The sequence below is a fragment of the Chelon labrosus genome, assembly GCF_963514085.1.
Source record: "Chelon labrosus genome assembly, chromosome: 15".
Classification (NCBI taxonomy): domain Eukaryota; kingdom Metazoa; phylum Chordata; class Actinopteri; order Mugiliformes; family Mugilidae; genus Chelon; species Chelon labrosus.
In genome coordinates, this window is record NC_140348.1 from 6,337,752 (window position 1) to 6,359,624 (window position 21,873).

Genomic DNA, 21,873 nt, shown 5'->3' on the forward strand with positions numbered 1-21,873 from the left:
ATCTGTACAGAGCCGGTGAGCGGCCGGGGTATGTGTGTGTGGAGAAGGGCGTGGGTTCAGGCAGTTTTAAGGTGAGGAGGGAGAGAGCATCTAACTAATGGGTAGAGATGCTTTTGGGAGAAACAGGGCAGAACACAACACAAACAACGTTGTTTGAGACATGCAAAAATATTTCCAATCTGGTATGAGACCATGGCTGAGTAAATTAGACCCTTGTGAGCTGCATAGTATTAACATTGTATAGGAAACCCAGGATAAAATATATTGATGTATACGACATCTTCATATGACTTTTAGGAAATGCCATCAGGGCTCAGCATTACATTTTTACTATGCTGTGGCAAAAAATGACAATGACTTGATAAATCAATTACCTCTCTGGGTGTGTGCTGAATTCCAACTGAAACTGGCTGACTTTGTAAATTTCACATTCCAAACACAATAGACAGGCGAACAAGAAGACAGGAGGGTGAACAGAAATAGATCAACAGACAGACAGAGAGGAGCAGACATGTGAAGCCCTGGGGAGGTGTTGTGTCTAGGTAAGGTTTTACCATGTGGAACATCACAACACATCCATATCAAACATCAAGAGGATTCTACAACAACTCTCCCCTTTCGTCTTTGTCATTTCTCCGACTTCCTCTCTTTCTCTCTACCACTCTTTTGCAAATCTTTCTGGAGCATCTCCCTGCTGCATCTTTGGTTCCTTGTCAAGTCTGTCTTCTTTTATTAGGGGTAGAAGGAGACAGATAGTAACTTATTTTCTATATTTCCAGGCATTATTCTGCTGAAATTTGAAATCTCAAGCTTTTGCCTGAATAGTGTTAGAGTATATGTCAATAAATAGCTATTTAATATTTTTGTCGTTCATGAGAACTACAGTAGATAAACATGACTTGCCACAATTTTTGCCAAGAGTACAAAACTTTTTTTTTTAGCATTTGTTTCATTTACTCTGACAAAGTGTGCACTACAGCAACAATAGTGGGAAGGGGAGAGAGATGTCGAAACAAGCTAACCTCAAAAACTATTTTTCTGAAACAGAATAGGTCTAAGGAGGAGAATGATTATGATGAGGCTGAGATGCAATTTGAAATCTTGGAGACCGCCACAGATGATGCCATGGCTCCCGCCAAAAAGAAAACGAATAGTCGGGCGTGATCACGTCATCGCGGTCAGTCTATTTTCACAGCAAACAGCAATGAAAGGCCACTGTGAGAAGGCAACAGAAACTTTAAACGAGATAGATAGATAGGTTTTTATTTGTCACATGCACAGTTATACATAGTACGATGCACAGTGAAATGTATTCTTGTACCTGCACCCAGTAGTAAAAAAAAAAAATAAGTACTAAAGTAAAACTAAAGTAATTGCAATTTCTTAACACACACAGAAGCTGTGCTCTCAGCTACAGGTTGTATTCTATATGACCAAAAATAGCATGTCATCAGTATGAGGGATTGACTGAGCTACTTGGAGCAGTTAAGGCTCCAGATTTTGTCACGCGTGAAGGTATTTTCCGGCACAGCGACTCCGTTGATGACATGGAAAAGGCGCTAGAAAGCGTTGTGATGAAGCAGCTGGATGAAAAACTAAAGGGGAGTGACTTCATTGGAGTTGTTATTGATAAGACGGTAAATAGCAGCGCTCAGTGATGAAGACATGACAAGTCTGAAGCACCCGTGCATTTACGCTGGTTATCATTGCACAAGGCAGTGGAAAGCGTGAAAAGTAACTGGCCTGCTCTAGTGATGGAGCTAAATGAAGAGGCTGTAGGAGGAAATGCTCAAGCCCAAGGTATCCTGGGTCAAATCCAGCCATACAGCTTCATCGCCTTAACTCACACACTGACTGATGTGTTACCTGTGATGACCAAATTGAATTTGGTTTGCCAGACAGACGATGTAAATCTGGCCACAATCAGACCAATGGTTCAAGCATCAGTTGCGGCACTAACACAGCTACGTGATGCGCCAGGTCCTGAAGAAGAGCTGTTTCAGGCGGAGTGCAAAGACAACATGTACAAGGGTGTCCAAGTGACACGCGCAAGAGACCGGGCCGTGCAGCCTTTCAAAAAAGCCAGAGCACACTCATCCACCATCTAATAGACGCGTTCACTGGATCTGCTTAACTGCTCTGATGTCCTTCTGAACCCCTCTCCATACCCACAGGGAACGAGCGGTAAGTTGAAGCAAATTTGATAACCTAAAATGCCTGTATCACGAAATATACGGTCTAATCATCATCATCATCACAAAAATAATCATAATCTATAGGCTGCATGACAAAAGGTCCCTGTTCTAAAAATAAAGTGCCATAGCCTATATTTGCTATATTTAGCCTATATTTATTTTTCAAAAGTTGTTTATTGATGTTTCAGTAAAAAAAAGAAAAAAAAAAAAAAGAAAAGGAAAATCACTCATTATTTATCATTCTGTCTTTTCAGAGCGCCGGGAGTATGCTGAATCAGCCATCCAAACCATTATCGGTCATTTTGGCAAAGAAATTTCAAGTGAGGACTAGTTGGCTCCTGCAGCAGCCCCGCTCATCGATGCCACAAATGCGCAACGAGACGCCACCGCTGTAAAGACAGCGCTCCGTGGTTATGGAGGCTTGAATTTCTCAACAGCCTGCAAAGTTCTGATCAGAGATTTCAGCGAAATCTACCTGGAGTGAGCTAAACTGGCCAAGATAGCCTGCGTGACCCATCTCCAGTGTGCCAGCAGAGAGAGGTTTCTCTCTGCAGAACAGAAGCAAAACAGCGCAGTGAAGTCGCCTGGAGGAGAACAAGGTCACAAGACTGCGCATTGCAAGTTGCGGAGAGACACTTGATACTTTTGCTGCTGCACACTTCACTGCAGCAAAAATGCATTAAAAGTAAAACAAAAACAAAAAAACAAATTTTTTCAGTTTCTTTATATAGCGTTTTTATTGCATATATTTCAAAAGCATATAGTGAACAGAGTTTTTTTTATTTCAAGTTGGCAGCACGCTGCATTACTAAAATGGTATGAGCCATTCCAGATGTGTTGCTTGTTTACTAATTGTTTTATCTGAGAATAGACCTTCAGTTTCTTTATGTTCATGTTAATGTGCAATATTTATTTTAGAACTTACAAATGTGAGTCAGTTGATGGCACTTTCAATAAAACCATTATAAATTGACATGCCTTGATATCATTCTTATATAGCCTGCATATCATTTAGCATTTTAAGTACAATAAATTCAGATAATATTTGACCAGAATTTCAAACATTTGTCCAGTAAATTGAAAAGCTGCCGGTCACGTTGTCCGGTGCCAATTCTTTCTAGTGGAAACCCAGCTAGCTACTATTTATGAGTTCCAGCAAACCATGTAATCGATTTGAGTATTCACAGCATGACGTTTTCTTTGTGGTCATTTCATTGAGGTAAGCTCCAAGTCGCAAACCTTAAATGTTAGGAACTTCATAAACATTGATGGTTTATCAAAGTGTTAGTAACTGTAACAGTATCTTAGTCTTAATTATTTAAGGGTTAGCATACACACACACACACACACACACACACCCAGTCTTGTGCTCAAAGAACATATGGTGCTGAATTCTAAGAAATGAATGACATTTAAATTCAAACCTTAGATAAAAAAAAAAGCCAAATAATTTGATATTAAGCATCTCTAACACTTTAATTCAACACACCACACTGTTACAGAGGAAAAGTGAGAGCGATACAGAGAAAGAGATCCCATGTAGGTCACTCTTTTGTGTGATAATAACTGGACAACGTAGCCACAAGACCCAACATCAGTCACCTATCAGTATTTATGTACCTATCCAAACTATCAACACGTCTGAATGGTCTTTTCATGAGGAGCCACTGTAAGATGTCAGCTGTAAAACTCTGCCTATTTCCAGTTGTATGATCTTCCCTTAGAAAAGGCTAAAGATTGATTTGCCCTTCTCTATCCAATCATACGCATCAGGCAGCACTGATAATCATGACCAGGTACAGGATACCTCATCCCCAAAGGATTGCTGGTGTATGGACCATACCGTATCTGAGAGTATGTGTGTGATCATTATTTTAACATCAAGAGAAAAAGTCTTTTACTTGTTTGTTCAGTGTGATAGTGTCAAGTGTGATATCATATGTATTAATTTGTGTGTGCGTATCTTTTGTTGTGAGAGAGAGAGAGAGAGAGAGAGAGAGAGAGAGAGAGAGAGAGAGAGAGAGAGAGAGAGAGAAAATAATGAAATACCAGTGCTGTCAGTTGTACTTAGCTCAGAGCCCAGTGATGAGTTCTCCACAGTGGCTGCAGGGGGCACAACCCCATTATACACAGGTCACACACTGACCCTTAGTGTGTGAGTTTATGAGAGTGGAAGTCCTGTGTTCTGATTGTGTACTTCATGCTTTACACACATTGTGAGTGACTGTGTGTGTGGGGGAGTGTAAAAAGTGAGATTTAGATAAGCATTAAAGTTTAATATCAGTTACGTTATTGCTTTTTACTAATTTGTATGTCAGTTTCAAGTGACTCTTCGCTGACAATTTAGTCAGTGAAAACAAAAAACTAAAAACAAAACTCAGATAAAAAAGAGAAGCTAAAGAATGAGTGGACAGCTGATGAACAGCTTCTGATTTTTTATGTTATGGGTATATATGGCACAATCTTACACCATTTTTATATCAGATAGATCATGTGTTACTTAACTTTACAAAAAATAGTGAAATTACATTCTCTTTCAAGGAAACTGCATTGGGGTTGTCATCTAAAACGGATACCAAATATAATATCTCATAGAAAAGACCTCTCTGAACTCACTCAACTGTTTGGGGTCATAAAAATTGACTTACTTTCAGCGGCCATTTGTCGGAAGTAGAAACAAGCAGAAAGCTATAGTATATAGGCCCATACATATCTAATAGAAGTGGTTTAGGATTACAAGTCATCGAAGAATCCATACATCCAGCATGAACAAAATGATTAAACATATACCGTACATGACATTTTGTTAAAATTTCTCTTTCCTTCTGTTTTCCCCATTAATCCACAAAAATGTTTTTAACTGTAAGATGTCCATGGCTGAGGTGCCCTGAGCAAGCATCTAACCCCCAAATTGCTCCCCAGTAGGAACTGCAATTTCCCCATTGCAGTACAATTAAGGGTTAAAATTATTGATTATTATTATTTTGTCACGTTTTTAATGCATACCACAGTATTTAAATAAATAAATAAATCTTGAGGGTGTGATCTTCAATGCAATGAAAATCATGTACTCCTTATTCTATTAAACTGACAGAGGCTGGCTGCAGATGACACCACTGGGACAACCTGCTGGCTTTCTAATTAGACAGATTAAAAATGAACAAAACAAACTTTCTCTTGTAATCACCAAACCACCCACATTACCTCGGTTCCACTTAGGGAAAAAAAATAGTAAATGTAGGTAAATTTAAAACACATCATGTTCTCATCTTACAAGGACAAAATGCAAGTAAATATAGAATCTCAACCAAGAATCCAGGCTAATTAAAATATACTAGGACTCTTATCATTTGGGGACTTAAAACGTGATCATCTCTCACCTGGGGCTTGTTCAAAAGGACATTTGTGATTTGATTTCCCCTTCCTTATACACCTTCTTTAAAACAAAAGAACACGTAAGACTTTTCTCTCTTTCGAAGAATTATCACTGCAGAATCAAAGCAGAGAAGAGAAGGAGGAGGACAGGGAAACAGACTTCAAACTGAAACAAATTAAATCTCACTTCCTGCTCATCTCTTTTGTCTTTCTCCTTCTACTTTCACACTGTGTCACAGTCAATACTCCATGCTGTGCAGAGTTGAGTTTCTGAACATGTTTCTAAAGTCCATTTTGTTCATTGTGTGGGAAAACAAACAGATGAACAAGAAACACAAACTCAGCTTCCTAATGGATCCAACCCCTTGACATAGTTGAATCTGGAGGAATCTCAACTAGATAGAAGTCAGACAGAATGAGTTCTTCTGATACTTCTGCTGTTTAGTTATATTTCGCAATATTTTAAGAAATATTACTTGGAATGTATAACTGCGCAAATAACCAAGGCTGACCTCACTACTCAGCAAGATTTCCTTAATATCCACTATTAAACAATGTAAAAACATTGCAACAACAAGATGCGATGGTTAATATCTTTCCAATTGTATGTGTTTATAAAATGCCAGCTGCTGGATATTGTATTATTAATAATAGACTTGTGCTCAATATTTGTTGTGTGAGAAGACTTGAATCTTACTTGAAAAAATGGTCAGGTTCGACGAGTCTTGAGAAGTTCTAAGCAGCCTTAGTAGTCTTATATTCTTTATTGTATGATTATAATGAGAGAGATGGTATGAGTTTCCTATGACAATAGGGCTGAAACGATTCGTCGAGTTACTCGATTAACTCGATTACAAAAATTGCTCGAGGCAAAAACTCTGCCTCGAAGCCTCGTTAAATTCCTATGACGCGCACTATACGCGCAGGGATCTGATTGTTCCACACGGACCGTTGTTTTGGAAGCACCTATGCGAAGCACACCACTAGCGCCTGATACATTGTGTATACTGCAAAGTAGACCTGGCGTACCACAGCAGTACAAGCTCAATGAGCCAGCATCTAAACAGAAAACATCCACATGCTGTTTCACCAAGCGTCGCTGAAACATGGTAACGTAGCCTAAATGATGTTCGCTGATTTTAATTGCATACTGTATTTGTAGCGATGTGATGATGCGGTTTGACTAGATATGATGTTTAGCTTTGATGTTTTTAAGTAAACTTATTCACGTTCAATTGCAAGACAGTATAGCCCAGGGGCGGAGTGGCAATCGGGACGACCGGGACTTTTCCCGGTCGGCCGGCCGAAGGATTTACGCAGCGGATCACAAATTGAGCGGCCGCGAGGCGAACGCGACCGGCCTGAGCTTATCAGAATCATTGACATTACTAAATTCTCCTCGAATAGCGGCCAAATACGCCCATATATATTATTATTATTATAGTATTATATTTGGGGGGGGGGGGGGGGGGCACGTGCTGTGCTGTTCCTCACGCACAGGACGTGTTCACAAACACACAGGTTGCTAGGTTATCATAGGAAATAGGCTCACCCCAGAAATTATGTATTAAATTGCAATAAATGGGCTTAGTTTTGGAGCCAAATGTTGGAGTTGGAGTTCTCTGTTTTTTTGAGAAATAAAAGGCAAATGCTTGATCATTTTACAGCCACATAATTTTTGTTATGCATTATTTGTTTTGGTTGTTTAAAAACGTTAAAAAAAAAAATCCGATTAATCGATCGATAAAGTGCTAGATTAATCGATTACAAAAAGAATCGATAGCTGCAGCCCTATATGACAATTCAAAGCAAGAAATGAAAAGTTAAGCCATGTTCCTTATCCAAGAAACCAAGTAGTAAACTTCTGGATCACAGATGTTAGAAATTATTAATGCTGCAGAACAAAAGTAAATATTAAGTGCTTTTATGCAAGGTACACATCTGATCTGAAGCCCTGAACGAATGTAGTGATCCTGATAAACCTTTGCACGGAGTGGCTCTGATACAAGGGTTAGAGATTCAAGCAGTCTGGTTGTGTTATGGCATCGTTCTATTTCTGCTCATTTCACTCACTGTTGCCAGCAGTTTCCACCCGACTGCATGTGTCCACCATGACACAGTGTCTTTCAGCAAGTCACTGTTTGCCTAAAGTTTCACTGGTTTCACAAATACCCCGTACCTGCCCAATGTTTTTTTTACCAACTATGTCATTTAACCTCCCAGAAGGGTTGGTACATGAGAACATGTAACACATAACGTATTTCAAGCTATCTGTTAAAAAATGTATTACTTCCATCTTTTGTGTTCTCCATTCTCCAAAAAAAATATTATATTATATTACACAAAATTATTTGTTGCACAAAACCACATTTAAGGAAACCATAATAGGATGAGGTTGCTTTTATTGTGTCTAGTAAGGACACTTTCAATTCTCCTAGTGTTGTCTCATAACAAAGGCCTTTAACAAAACCTGCTGAAATAGGTTTCATTCTTCCTCTATCTCTTTGTGTGCCATATTGTAGAATAAACTTAATAAATAAATAAATGAGGATATGATGTCATGGACGAATGACAAACTAATATATCTATGCCCTTTTACACAGTCTGTCAAATTTCGATTAGGCCCCTAAAATGTGAACACGTTAAACATATTCCTGTCTGGTCTTTTCAGATTCCAACCAGTGAAATGGGAGTTCTTCACCAGACATCGCTTGGCCAGCTGGAGAAATCTGTTTCTTCCAATCTTTGGACATCTTGCATGGATATTACTCCCACCTCCCTTTGTAGTGATTCACTAGCTGTGGAAAAATCAACACCTCAGACTGTAACTGTATATAAAACAAATGTACTGAAAATATGAACTATATGGTATGTCTTCAAACTACAACTACTAAATATGTCACTTATTTAACTACAAAACACAACCATCCCTAAAACAAAGAAGCACCCACAGCCAAGAATAAAGAACAGTTTGAAAAACCAAAGTTTAATTAAAGACATAACTTTCTTTTTTTGTTACATCGAAACACTAGTGTATCTTTAGTGTATAACTCTAGTAAAATCCTTGATTTACTTTGGCCATTCCTTGACACTTAGCTGTATTTATAAGGGATAAATGTCAATTAAGACTAGTGAAGGCTTATATTCCCATATTCTACTTTGTGAATTGCTGCCCTCATCCTTGCTGTTGCAGTTCAAACAGAAAAGAAGTCAATTTTAACACTTTCTGGCCCAGATTCTTATTACTGCTCAATCTCTTTATTGCTTGCCATGTCTCCCTCTAGACAAAGCATCAGCTCATCTGAAAACACACACACGGATACTCATACATTGTCCATCTGGGTGCACACATCTTAAGTAGGTCTTCTTTAACAGTCTGGAACTTGTTACGGTGATCTTTCAAGTTTCAGGTTTTGATTCTAATTTACACGGTCCTGATTTATTTCAAATCAGGACCTGTTTCAAAACAGTTTTTCATAATTATCAAAACTAAAAACTAAAACTAATGTTGTTGTTGGGCGTAACAATTGGTTTCCAAGATCTGTTGTATCAATAAAGAAATTAAAAAAATTAATCTGAGGGTTTTAAGAATTGACGTCAGACCAAGTATACCTTTGTTTTCCTGATGTGCTGAGGAAGGTGCTTTACTTTTGTTCTGGAGTTGATATGCACTTTTCACACTAAAGCACATTCATCTCTAGAATACAGAACTTGACTCCTTCCTCAACAGCATAATGGCTGCGTGGGCCAGTGGTGTTTATGCTGGCATATTGTTTGTACAGATGAATGTGGTACCTTCAGGCATTTGGTAATTGCTCCCAAGTATGAACCAGGCTTGTGGAAGTAGACAGGTCTACTTGGTTGTTGTTGTTTTTATTTTCCCTATGATGCCAAGTAAAGTAGCACTGAGTACAGTACGCTATCAGAAGGTTAGAGACTTTTCTGGAATTTTCCAATTTGTTTACAGATGCAGTCAACTTAGTGTATGTAAACTTTAGGATAAACACAAACAACAGTGTACAACATCTAACATGTACTTCCAATTGTGTAATCACTTGAAAAACATAATTTCAAAAAAATTTGATGTAATAATGTAAACAAAATCTATTTTTAATACTTGTATTTGGTTTGTCGTCAGCATAAACTTTGGGTAACTTCACTCATTCAAAAAAGCACACAGTTATATTCCCTTCTAAGAATTAGTCTCAGTTTTGTTATATGAGGGAGACAAGAGAAATATATGGAGGTCTCAAGAAAATGAACGGAGACAGGAATGAAAACAAGGAGAGGCAGTGACACAGACAGTCAGAAAGGGCAACTGAGAGAAAGTAAAAGAGAAGCCAGATGGTGATAAATGTACAGATTGCCAGGGAAAAGCATACCTTAGAGTGCCAGACAGAAGGAAAAAGGCAAACAGACTGAGCATGCTCACACATATACGCTTAAAATACATATATTCATCCTGGTGCAGGTCATAATGCCATCGAGCATTGTGCTGTAGTTTCTTAGTCTTCCACTGCCATCTAGTGTGGACAGCAGTGGTTTCACTCAGGTTTGTGTTTATTTCACACAAAAAAGTATGAACAAAGCTAACTTCATATGAACTGCCCACATCCTAAAACGATCAGTTCACTGTAGGCTGTGATTCTTATAAGCACAACAGAACAACTAAAAGGTGATTACTTGGTAATAGTAATAATGAAAAGAAGAGCCATGTGGTTTGTATGATCAACAGGGAACTCGAGTCAGAATAACACGTTCACTTTAACACAGTCAAATGTTTTAAACACTGTGATATGTTTGAATGTGGTTTGTAGACTTGTTTAGCTCAACAAGTACAACTCTGTTTTCCTGTTGGATTAAAGAAGTAGTGTCTCCTTTAAAACGCAAATTTCACATGAGGCAACATCTGAATCCTGGGATTTCAAGATATTCATCGCAAAATATTGTGCATCTGCTGCTTCAAAGAAAAATAATAACACATTTTATTCTCTGCTCCAATCCAGTTTAGAGGTTTCGCCACATTAAACCTTTATTCCCACAGCTGCTAATGGCTCCTTAATCTAATCATAAAACCAATTGATCTGTGACAAGGCTTCTGACCTGAGAAGTTTTATCACATACAGATGAATATCATCTGAAGAGACAAATAAACCAGGAATGTTTGTTGTCAGTGGCTTCTCTCTTTCAGGTTTAAAATGCTGGATCCATTTGGTTTCACTTCATTAATCTGTCAAGCAAACCAACCTGCAAGCTCAACTTTTACCCCTAGTTTGATGCTCTTAGCCTCTGCTGTGAACTGCACTTCCTCAAGTGGATCCTGCCATCTGGAGGATAAAAGGCAACAACCACGGCCTGGTTACAGTTAATATAGTGTAATTATCTACAGAAGTGCAATATCCATTGCCAGTGACTTTAAATGAGTACTCCTTAATGTGCTGAATTTGATTTAGGATTGATAACAGGAACAACCAAACAATCACGATTTATCTCTGGACTGCTCTCTTATATAAAGTAATTGATCAATGAATATAAAAACAGTCCAAGATAAAATAAAAACATATGCTTTGGAAAACATATTGCTATTTCTTAATGCCATAGCCACACCAGCAGCTATAAAGTCTTCAATACATAAATATCTGAGAAAGGCAAATGAATGAAAGCCATATTACAAAGTTGTCACAGTTAAACTTTAAACCACTGTTGTCTGTGTAAGATTTACAGCTGGTCAGTTGTTCAGTCTGACACACACTGGTGCGTTTACTGTCATTCCATGCAAGCTGGCAGGGTGGTGGGCAAATGTGTATGCGTGTTAAGGGCTAGCAGCATGTGTGGACATACTTCTCATTCCATCAGTGACAGCTTTCAGCTGTCCTTCTGTCTGCCTCCCTGTCTCTGTCCCCTTCTGTCCCCTAAAGAGTCTGTCTGTTTGTCTTCCCTCCTTTGCGCCATGCTGTCTGTCTCTGACTGTTCTCTGCTACTCTATCTCACCGACAGAAGATGTTATGTTGTAGTCATTCCCCTAAGAAAAAACCTACCAGACACGTATGAAAAATGACGACAGTGTTGATGCGTTTATATTCAACACACACACACAGCATACACACACACCCCCAGCTGTCTCTCGTGCCTTGAAGTGTGCTGAGAGGTTGGGATGCTGTTAGGTGGGGGAGGTGGAGTGGAGTTTGCCATGAGAAAGAAGAGCTCAGAGTTCACATGCTGGTCGATCCACCTCCACTGCCTACTTCAACTCTGAAGTGACTGCTGTGGCTTCCGTGCATATGTCAGCTTCTGTTTAAAGTCAGTTAATAGGTTAGGTTGTGACCTGCTAACTGGTTAACAACACCTTATTAATCGGATGCAGTGGATTTTAGGGCCGTTTCTGTAACATCTGTGGAGATATGAACCTTCCTAAGGCCCAGATCTTGTTGGCATGGACTGTCTGTGTATACTCCAGTAAGTCTTCCTCTGTGTATATGCATGTGTGTGAGGGGGGGCACTGGCATTTCAACCTCATTGGTAATGCTTCGGGGCTTGTAGAAGTAGTGCAGGTCCTAAAAATGTAATAAAAAGAGGGGATCAGTCTGTTGTTTCCAACATTTTAGGAAACCACCTCACCACCCAAAAAGCCCATCGTCTACTCTGTAACATTTTCAACAGTGGTTGTATGATAAATGTTTAAACAGAGTATTTTGAATGTTGTTAAATTCATGTCATCTGCCCTGTGAATTATGTACTAATCTCCCTTGAAGACGAACTGCTGTGTCAAGTGGCCATGCAATGAAACAGTAGACAGCTTCCTGACACATGGCCTGGCAACCAAAAAACAGCTACAATGCACACCGGGGGTAGACTTTTAAAAACCCTACGCTGTGGAGTACGTCATTTTATTTTACGGTGTGAATATATACAGGTTTATGGAAATAACAACAACAGGATAGTGCAAATCAAAGTTATTTATCTCATCACTTCAAAAATCTAACCCCATCGTATATCAGATCCGTTTCCTATGGGAATCTTTAAAAAATATATTTCCATAGGAATTCTAATTCTTCTCTATACCTAAATTCTCATTCAAAAAAGGTGCCTCCTTCAATTTGATGATATTCCCTCTCTTGTTTCTATGTTAAGTACTTCTACTTATGACAGAGCATTAGCATTTGTCCTTCAGGTACACCCTTAAAAAAGGCAGCTCAGCATTGCTAGCATTTCTCACTGCATTCATATTTAAGGCGTTTAGTGTAGCTGATGTCCTCTTCAAGAATGATTTATATTTATCAGGTAGCAGGTTTGAATTTAGTGCTTTTAGTGTTCAAGGACACTTCGACAGGGCGCATACATGTTGCTGTACTCCAGGAATTAAAACTGTGACCTTTCAAGTACCGGACAGTCTAACAACCAGGCCAAACATGTCACCACAAAACATAGAACACATTTTTTCAACCATCATCCAAACATCAATATTTCACCATCTCTTGATTTTTAAATGATTTTCTATATAATGAATGCACATGTTTCAGTCATGAGGTGCATGGTCTGCTTATCCTCCTCCACTGATCCGTGCAAATTTATATACTTAATTGCCCATAGCGCGTTGAAAGGAAGACGGTAATGATAACATAATGTTATCTGGTAAATAACAAAAAACATGCTTTTGGCAGTATATCAGAGAAAACATAAGATTTAAGATCTCCTACAAATTAAATCAAGCAGAAGGATCATAGGAAGAAAGATTACCCACTGTCCTCGGAATTTGTCACAGTCATAAAAGTAAACTTGAGATCATCTCTATGGAGATAGTGTAAATGAAAGATTTCAAGTCTTATACAGACATATTGAAACTGCTGCTGTCAGTCATTTTTTTGTCACTTCTATGTTCAACATATAATTTATTTTTCATTTCAATATTTTCTATAAAATTTCAGTCTCGTTCAGTGGATTACTGTTTATCTCCTAGTGTCTGCAACAGAGAGATTAGCAGACAGTCCATTTCAGTAGGAATTATTACATTCATTTTATTTTCCAATTCAGTGATTTGAGTGCTGGCAGCTTTTATGAAACACAGTGATGACAAATTGATGTGATGGCTGCATTAGAGGTGGTATGTCAGCTTATAAGCCACGAGTTAGACATTATCTGCATCACTGCAGATGAGCAATAAAAATGCTCCTAAGCTCCTAATCAGTGTCTAATAAGCCCATGTGGGCTGGGCACCATGGTGTTTGACACTTAAATAAACTTAATCAATCAATCAAAAAAAAACCTAAGTAAATCATTCGAAGAGCTTTATTCCCGGATGTTAATTTGGAAAAATATTTACTACCTGGAGCTGCTCATGTCAGTATTTCAGGCTATTCAAACTTGATTGATTTATTAAGATAAACAACTCAAATTCTGTGACAGCTGATTTTAGAATTACTGTCTTTACTCAGATGTTACTGATGTGATCAGGTCCATTAGTGCAAAAACACATTTTCAACCATTACTTTCACATAGACTGCACAGTCACCAACCTACAAACTGGAATATGAAAATGAAATGTTACTCAGGTCATATTTATAAAACTACTTTGTCCATTTTATGTTTATATACAGAGAGCGTAGTGATGATGTAGTGATAAAACCATATTTCGATTAAGTGGCGTGGCTGTCATCATGAACGCAATTCAACAATGCAGAGTTAGCTTACAAGCTTTCTATAGCCAACCATACTGATACAGCAATGATGAGCTCATAAAGACAGTCTGAAAATGCTAGCTATACCCACCCTTCTATTTGAAGGCCTAAGCCCTGCAAAGACCTAAGGACAATGATAAGTAACACTGACTCAGTTTCCCAGGAGTGTATGTGCCTCACACTAGTGATATTTGGTCAAAAGCTTGCTTCACAACTTGATATGCAACCTAATTTAATATCTATGCACATGCTTTTACTCCTTTTTTCCTTCAACCAGAAGGTGACAGAAAACCAAAAGACTCTGGGGAGTATTTTGCTGTGGCAGTTCAGTATTATGCAGAAACAAGAATTGTTGCAAAGAAGTGGGCAATGAGTGACAGCTCCAAGTGTCTCTCGTGTCCCGCCTCCCCTCTATTTTTGTATGTGTCTAGATCAAAGCGTGCTAGCAGGACAACAGACGGGGAGTGAGCAAACAGCAAGAGGCTCAGATAAAGGCAGACAGCCAGAAAAATGAACATCAGCACTGTACACAACAACTCCACACTCCTTGTCCTGATCTTTGAGAGAGATCCCAGCTGAAGTCTCGAAAGCAAACCAAAACTTTTTGTGTGTATCTGCTTTGTGTGCGTGTCTGATTTGTGTCCTTTGCTCTTGCTGGCTAAATGAAACAAGATCCCAGCCTGCTCAGTTCATGCAGAGTGTAGCACGCCAGCAGATTCCCGAAATAACATGCACAGGATGTGACTTAGCTCGCAGATCTGTCTGCCGGGACATAAAATACAAGATTACATGATGTGCTTTTTTGTGATTACACAAACAAAGGTGATCCAATAGCCCACTTGCTGTGGGATAGTGGCTATACATGGGGGTAAGACAAAGCCAAGTTAATGACAAATTGGTCATGTTTTGAGAGTGCATGCTTAGCAAAGACTGTGATTGTAAACAGTACTGGCAAACTATTCTGGGTTATTTCCACAAAAGATTTCAAGCAGATCCAGACCAGTTTGATGAGCCACTGTTGTCAACTAATACAAACTAGTCATATAACAGTGTTCAATATTAAAAAAGAACACACTATTTAAGAAAGTAATTTTAGTCAAGCATGCCAAATATGAGAGACAGAGAGCAAATCTGTAAAGAAATGCATTGTATTGCATGAGCAAATTTTCAGTTGACGAAAATTGATTTCATGAATTCAGTCTGGCTATCCTTTATGATAACACAGGTTGAATTTCTGCACAACAAAAGCTCACGAAACGTTATATTTTTCCCAGGAAAATACTCACAAAAACAAACAGAGCACAGTTTTAGTTTCATACAACGTTGAGGAGGTTAGTGCCATGTTAAGCATGTCATGTCACCCACACGACGCACTTTAGCTGTATTAGAAGAACTAATTAATATAATATTAATTTGTTATTTTTTGTCTCTAGTTTATTAGAATCCAGCAAGTGAATCTAGTCTTGGCTATACTGAGCTGTAGAGGATTTTTTTTTTTTTTTTTTTTACGATGGATGCGTCAAAGGCATTGCATGATTTATGAGCTCATAAAGATGGTTTAAAACAACTATAAGTCTGTTAGCGGAAAACACTTTTCGTATGAAGAGGTGTTAAATGCAGGTTAAATATTTTGAACTCCAGCTGATCCAGACTTAATGTCAAGTGGATTGGTCAGGGGCGGTTTTCCCAAACACCCTCTTAACACTCAGAATAGGTTCACCCAGGAGTTACAGAAACAGACTGGATTGCTCTGCTTAAAGAGCTCACGGGACGTCCAGTGCAGAGGCTTTTCACCAGTATGGAATGCCAGTCACTTGACTGCTGATCCCTTTGCATCCGCCTGTCACTGCCTCTCTCTCATCTGATAATTCCTCTTCCCGTCTTTCTCCCTTCTTCCTATAAACTCTGATGACCTCCTATGACTCTCTCTCTCTCTCTCTCTCTCTCTCTCTCTCTGTGTGTGTTGCATTGAAGGGTTTTAAGTTGCTGGTTGTAAGCCAGGGAATTCTTTGGCGTGTGAATCACAGTAAATGTAATCTGCTGGCTTCACTCTCACTTCAGCAATGCTTTCACCTCCAGTGTGAAAACATTTGTGCAGGCACTGGTGTCTGTTGGGTGGTAACATGTTGAACTGATAATGTCAAAGTGACCTCAAAATAAAATTCGTAATCAATATGTGGTAAAGAATTTGAGTACAGCATAAATAATTTATAAGTGACCATTGTTCTATCAAGATTCAACAGTTTTTAGCTGAATTCCTCTCCTACAGACTCCACAGCCAAGTCCTCTAAACTCTGATATCCATATGGTGAACGTGATGTGGCTATTAAGCAACGAGACTGGGCTCAACCCAGCTACACCTAACATGTTCAATGGAATAACTCAACAAATAAGCATGACCACCCAATTGTTGTGTGGCTGTCTGTCTGTATTCTAGGTGGAGTATTCTGCTCAGAAGATGAGACCCGTCTGGTAAAAAACCTGTTTACTGGTTACAACAAAGTTGTTCGTCCAGTTAACCACTTCAAAGATGCTGTGGTGGTCATTGTGGGACTGCAGCTAATACAGCTCATCAGCGTGGTAAGGAAGACGGTCTTTCTGTAACTCGATGTCGGCCTTCTACATGGAGAAAGAAACGATTACTCTAATCATTCCGGTCCTCTTTAACAACATGCAGCATCTGAAATTCTAGTTCCACTCAAATATTGTTATAGTATACAAAACACTGTTTATTTTGAAATATATTGTAGTTCCTCAGTGAGTTATGTGCCGTTTTCCTTTTGCATAAACACCATGATTGTATATTAAATTAAGAGTTTTCATTGTGTTAATTGGCAGAAAAAAGGGCATCAAGAGAAAGTCGTAGTAAGTAAGACTGAAAGAAGATCTGGACGTAGTCTATTTTTTAGATCAATCAACAGGATCAGACAACCTAACAGCAACCAGTAAATTAAATCAGGCGAATAACAAGTCTTATGGGAAATATGCAAGTCGTCTAATTCATTTTCGACAAAACCATAAACCATAATATATGAGCAAACAATCCCGTCATGGAAAGAAAGTAACCGCAGCAACATCCCCAACCACATCAAAGCCCTTGGTAATGCAATAAACCAAACAGGTCAGTGGCAAAGTGATGAAAGAATATCTTTCCAGTCATCTAATCAGCAATACACCAAGAAACACTGTCTAGTTCAATGAATCAATTGCTTACAGGCAGAAAGTCACAAGCCTTGACAACACATGAAGTCATGGCAGCCACAATGAAGCGAGAACATCCCACAATTTAAGAGATGTTGGTTCACTGTAAAGAGCAAATCAAGACACTTAGCTCAAATCAACAAGATGACGAACTCCATATTTAGGCCCCAATGTAACTGAGCTGTATTGAATAGGCACGGCGGCCATTTCTGCTTTTGTTGCTTTCTGCTTTACTTATTTGCTCATTTACTAAATTTATAGAGAGACAGCAAGATTTATAATAATGCAAAGGCAGAAATTCTTTAAGAATCTGTTTGGACTTACAGTTGAACAGTTCATGAATAGTTCAATTCAAATTATTATAATTATTTCCTGTTTGATTTACACATTCAAGGCCACATTTATATACTGCTCTGCTGAGAATTAATTTTATAAAAAATAATATAAAATGTCACTATAACTGGTGCAAAAAGCTCCATTATTCCTTCTGACAATCTCGTTGTTACCATTTCCAAAGCTGATTGTGGTCAAAAAACCCACACAGATTTGTTTTCAAACAACTGTGCCCAGACAAAACAACCACAACCGACAACAGCTACAGAGCAGAGTAAGCGACGGCACGGCGGCCACAAAGGTCAACACAAGCTAAATTCAAAGTCCTACTGTTGTTGCTCTCCTTCTGCGCCTCCGGCTAGCTTGACCACGATGTAAACTTGACGACCGGCTGGCAACTCCGTCCTTGTTCGTCCCCTTTAAACGCCCAGCATGTTTCCTCTTGTTTCGTTGATTCAGAGTTCAGTTTCCCATCGAGCTGTTGTTAATTTACCAGCAGTGTTGATGAAGAAATGCTGACAAAACCAGTTTTTTATCCTCACATTAATGGCTGCTTGACGTTAGCCTTAGGCCAGACTTTTTACTTCGCAGGTGTGTCCATTTTCTTGTCTGTCCCTTTAAAGCTGGCCGAGCAGCTTTTTTAAAAAAATTTATTTCAGTTTAACTATCGTGAAAACTTATTCAGAGCTCATTTTAGCAACAAAGCACGGGACAAATAATATTTATCGACACACGTCAACCTCGCGTTTGCATTTTCGTTAAGACGCGCGCTTGTTTAACGCGCATGCGCAGTAGTGAAACAGGAAAGGAGAACGTTGACCCAGATTTTCTTATAAACTCGCAAATAAAACAAATTTCGTCGTGAAAATCCTGACTGTTTTTTCTCTCTCTCTATCTCTTTTCCCCCAGGATGAAGTCAATCAAATTGTGACCAGTAATGTCCGCGTCAAACAGGTTAATGTGATAATAACTGTTCATTTAGTCAACAAGAGACATTTTTGAGCATTTTGTATTTATTTATTTATTTATCATATAAATTAAGGCTGTTCAGTTCTTTACCATACCTGAAATTTGCAGAACACTTACTGAGTTATCGTGTATTATTTATAACAGATTTTAATCATTCATGGGGTAATATTACATTTGGATATCACAGAGAAGCTTGTGTTGTTTTTGTTTAGTCAAAAATGATTTAGTAATACCTAGAATATTGAATAAGGCATGTGTGTTGATACATCATTGATCTAAAATTTTCCCAATTCTCCCACAGGAATGGGTAGATGTGAACCTAAAGTGGAATCCATCGGATTACGGAGGCATCAGAAAGATCAGAGTCCCTTCCACTGACATATGGAAACCTGACCTGGTGCTATACAACAAGTAAACACATATTCCCTCTTTTTTTCCCCATTTATACTTAGACACACCAGCGTTCTTTAAATATCCTCCTGCTCCGCTTGCACTCTCTCTATTTTTGCTAACGTCTCCCTCCTCATCCTCCTCCTCCTCTCCAGTGCTGATGGTGACTTCGCCATCATCCATGAAACTAAAGTCCTGCTGGAGTACACTGGAAAGATAATATGGAACCCTCCGGCCATTTTCAAGAGTTACTGCGAGATTATTGTCCTCCACTTCCCCTTTGACCTGCAGAACTGCAGCATGAAACTGGGAACCTGGTCATACGATGGCCTGCTGGTTGTCATCAACCCGGTAAGTTAAAAGATTCCACGGTTTTCTGTGAATTCATGCCTTCTCCAAAATAGCTGAACATTGGGGTTGTTGAGGACCATAAACCTTCTGTCTTTTAGGACAGTGATCGGCCTGACCTCAGTAACTTCATGGAGTCAGGTGAATGGGTTTTGAAGGACTACAGGAGCTGGAAGCACTGGGTTTACTACACTTGCTGTCCCGACACACCATACCTCGACATCACCTACCATTTCCTGATGCTGCGGCTGCCCCTCTATTTTATTGTCAACGTCATCATTCCCTGCATGTTGTTCTCTTTTCTCACCGGACTGGTCTTTTACTTGCCAACTGATTCTGGTACGTAGATCTTGTTGAGTGTATAGTTAATGGTAAAACAAAAAACAAAAACAAAAAAAGTCTAAAACTCCTGACATCTGTGTACAGGTGAAAAGATGACCCTCTCTATCTCCGTCCTGCTGTCTCTCACTGTGTTCCTGCTGGTTATTGTGGAGCTGATCCCGTCCACTTCAAGTGCGGTGCCCCTGATCGGAAAATACATGCTCTTCACAATGGTGTTCGTCATCGCCTCCATCATCATCACCGTCATCGTCATCAACACGCATCACCGCTCGCCCAGCACGCACACCATGCCCGCGTGGATCCGCAAGGTTCGTGTTTTGTTTTTACTGTAACAACGTAACAAATGCTGATCAAAATACCGGTTTGTAATACACTTAATAACTATCTGCTGCCTCTCAGGTCTTCATTGAAACCATCCCCAACATGATGTTCTTCTCAACAATGAAGCGCCCCAGTCAGGAGATCCGACAGAAGAGACTATTCCCTACCGACATGGACATCTCTGACATTTCAGGCAAGACATTTTCGAAAAGCGGAGCATGTTCTGAGCAGCTTGATCTTCGGCTGTATTCATGTTTGTGTGAAATTCGTGGTTTGGTTCCTGAGACACAGATTATGATTCGAGAAGACGTTCCTAAAACTCTCTGCTCTGTCCTCTACAGGTAACCCCACACGCACCAGTGTCACCTACCAGTCTCCCATCGCCAAGAACCCCGATGTTCGCAGCGCAATAGAAGGGGTGAAGTACATCGCTGAGACCATGAAATCAGACGAGGAATCTAACAATGTAAGAGGACGTCTGCATGAGTGGGGGGCAGTGTATCGGTCCGTACAGTTGGCCAGTCATGCACATTTTACTTACATCCTATCTCATTCCAGGCTTCAGAGGAGTGGAAGTTTGTGGCCATGGTTTTGGACCACATCCTGCTCTGCGTGTTCATGGCCGTGTGCATCATCGGGACGCTCGCCGTCTTCGCCGGGAGACTCATTGAGCTCAACACGCTGTAGAGGCCTGACCCATAAAGGAGTGTGATCAGGGTAGACATCAGGCTTGGAGAGGAATCGGAGAAGTGTTTTTGTCAGTGGTCGCTGGTGTATCTTCCACTGATTTGATTTTTTTTTAACAGTACTGCAAAGTGCTCTCACTCGTGTCTCCTTTGAAAGTGTAAATTTGTGCATTTACTGAAATCTGGAGAAGGGAAGTCCAGGCATCTTAGAGGCACGAATCTCTTGATGTAGATGGGTGAAACTTGAAGTCATTCTTGCCACTAACTCCTTTTCCATTGTTTTTCTACAGTTTGTGATTGCTGTTACATACATTTGTGTAAAAGCCAGAACAGTAATAAAAATGTTGTTTATTTTGGCAGCTTGATTTAAGGTGTGGGTCGTAGGATCCTCCTAAATGTTGAATGTGTTGGTCTTTGAGCACAGGCAAGATATTTTCCTGTCAGGAAGTTTTATTGATTGGTTTTGCCTGATGCTCATTTGACTTCTGGACATCTTGGTTTTAATCATCTATTCATTTGTTTTCAACTTACAATAATATCAACGTAGTAAAGTTGCTTTATGTATCTGTTTGCTGCATTTAAAAAAAGAAATCTGGAGTACAAACGATCGCTTGACCTTCGCCTTATTTAGAATTTATTAGTCACGTCTTGTGCCTGGAGATTTTCCGGCAGTGGCCATACAGCATGTGGCATCAAAATAGTCATTTCAATAACAGTGCATCTTTTATTGTGCCATAATGAATAAGAGAAACAGTGGCACAGTGGAGGAAGATTGTTTAGTCAGGGAGAACATGCAAACTCCACAAAGAAATGCCCCAGTCGGCCTGGATACAAACTCAGAACCTTCTTGTTGTGAGGCATCAGTGCGAACCACCACACCACTGTGCCAACCCAGATGTGAACAATTCCATTTAATTTAACTTTGAAATATCATGGCTGCAGTGTTGCTGCTTGTGTTTCAACAAGCTAAAGGGCAACTTGATTTATTTTGCAGCTGTGTTTCCTTAAGTGAAAGCTAGACCATTCATTTTTGTTCTG

General features: G+C 39.4%; 1 protein-coding gene across 1 annotated transcript; it reads left to right on the top strand.

Annotated features, from left to right (window-relative positions):
- Positions 1-1,547: 1,547 nt before the first annotated feature.
- LOC311500892 (acetylcholine receptor subunit alpha-like) lies at positions 1,548-21,392 on the top strand (the record flags this gene model as incomplete). The annotated part of the gene is made up of 11 exons (XM_084562521.1): positions 1,548-1,637; positions 11,945-12,026; positions 16,683-16,825; positions 18,689-18,733; positions 19,050-19,159; positions 19,294-19,489; positions 19,588-19,825; positions 19,913-20,136; positions 20,228-20,342; positions 20,491-20,615; positions 20,708-21,392. The coding sequence occupies 11 exons, from the start codon at positions 1,548-1,550 to the stop codon at positions 20,834-20,836; spliced, it is 1,497 nt and encodes a 498-aa protein (XP_084418647.1). The 3' UTR covers positions 20,837-21,392.
- Between the last annotated feature and the right edge of the window lie 481 nt (positions 21,393-21,873).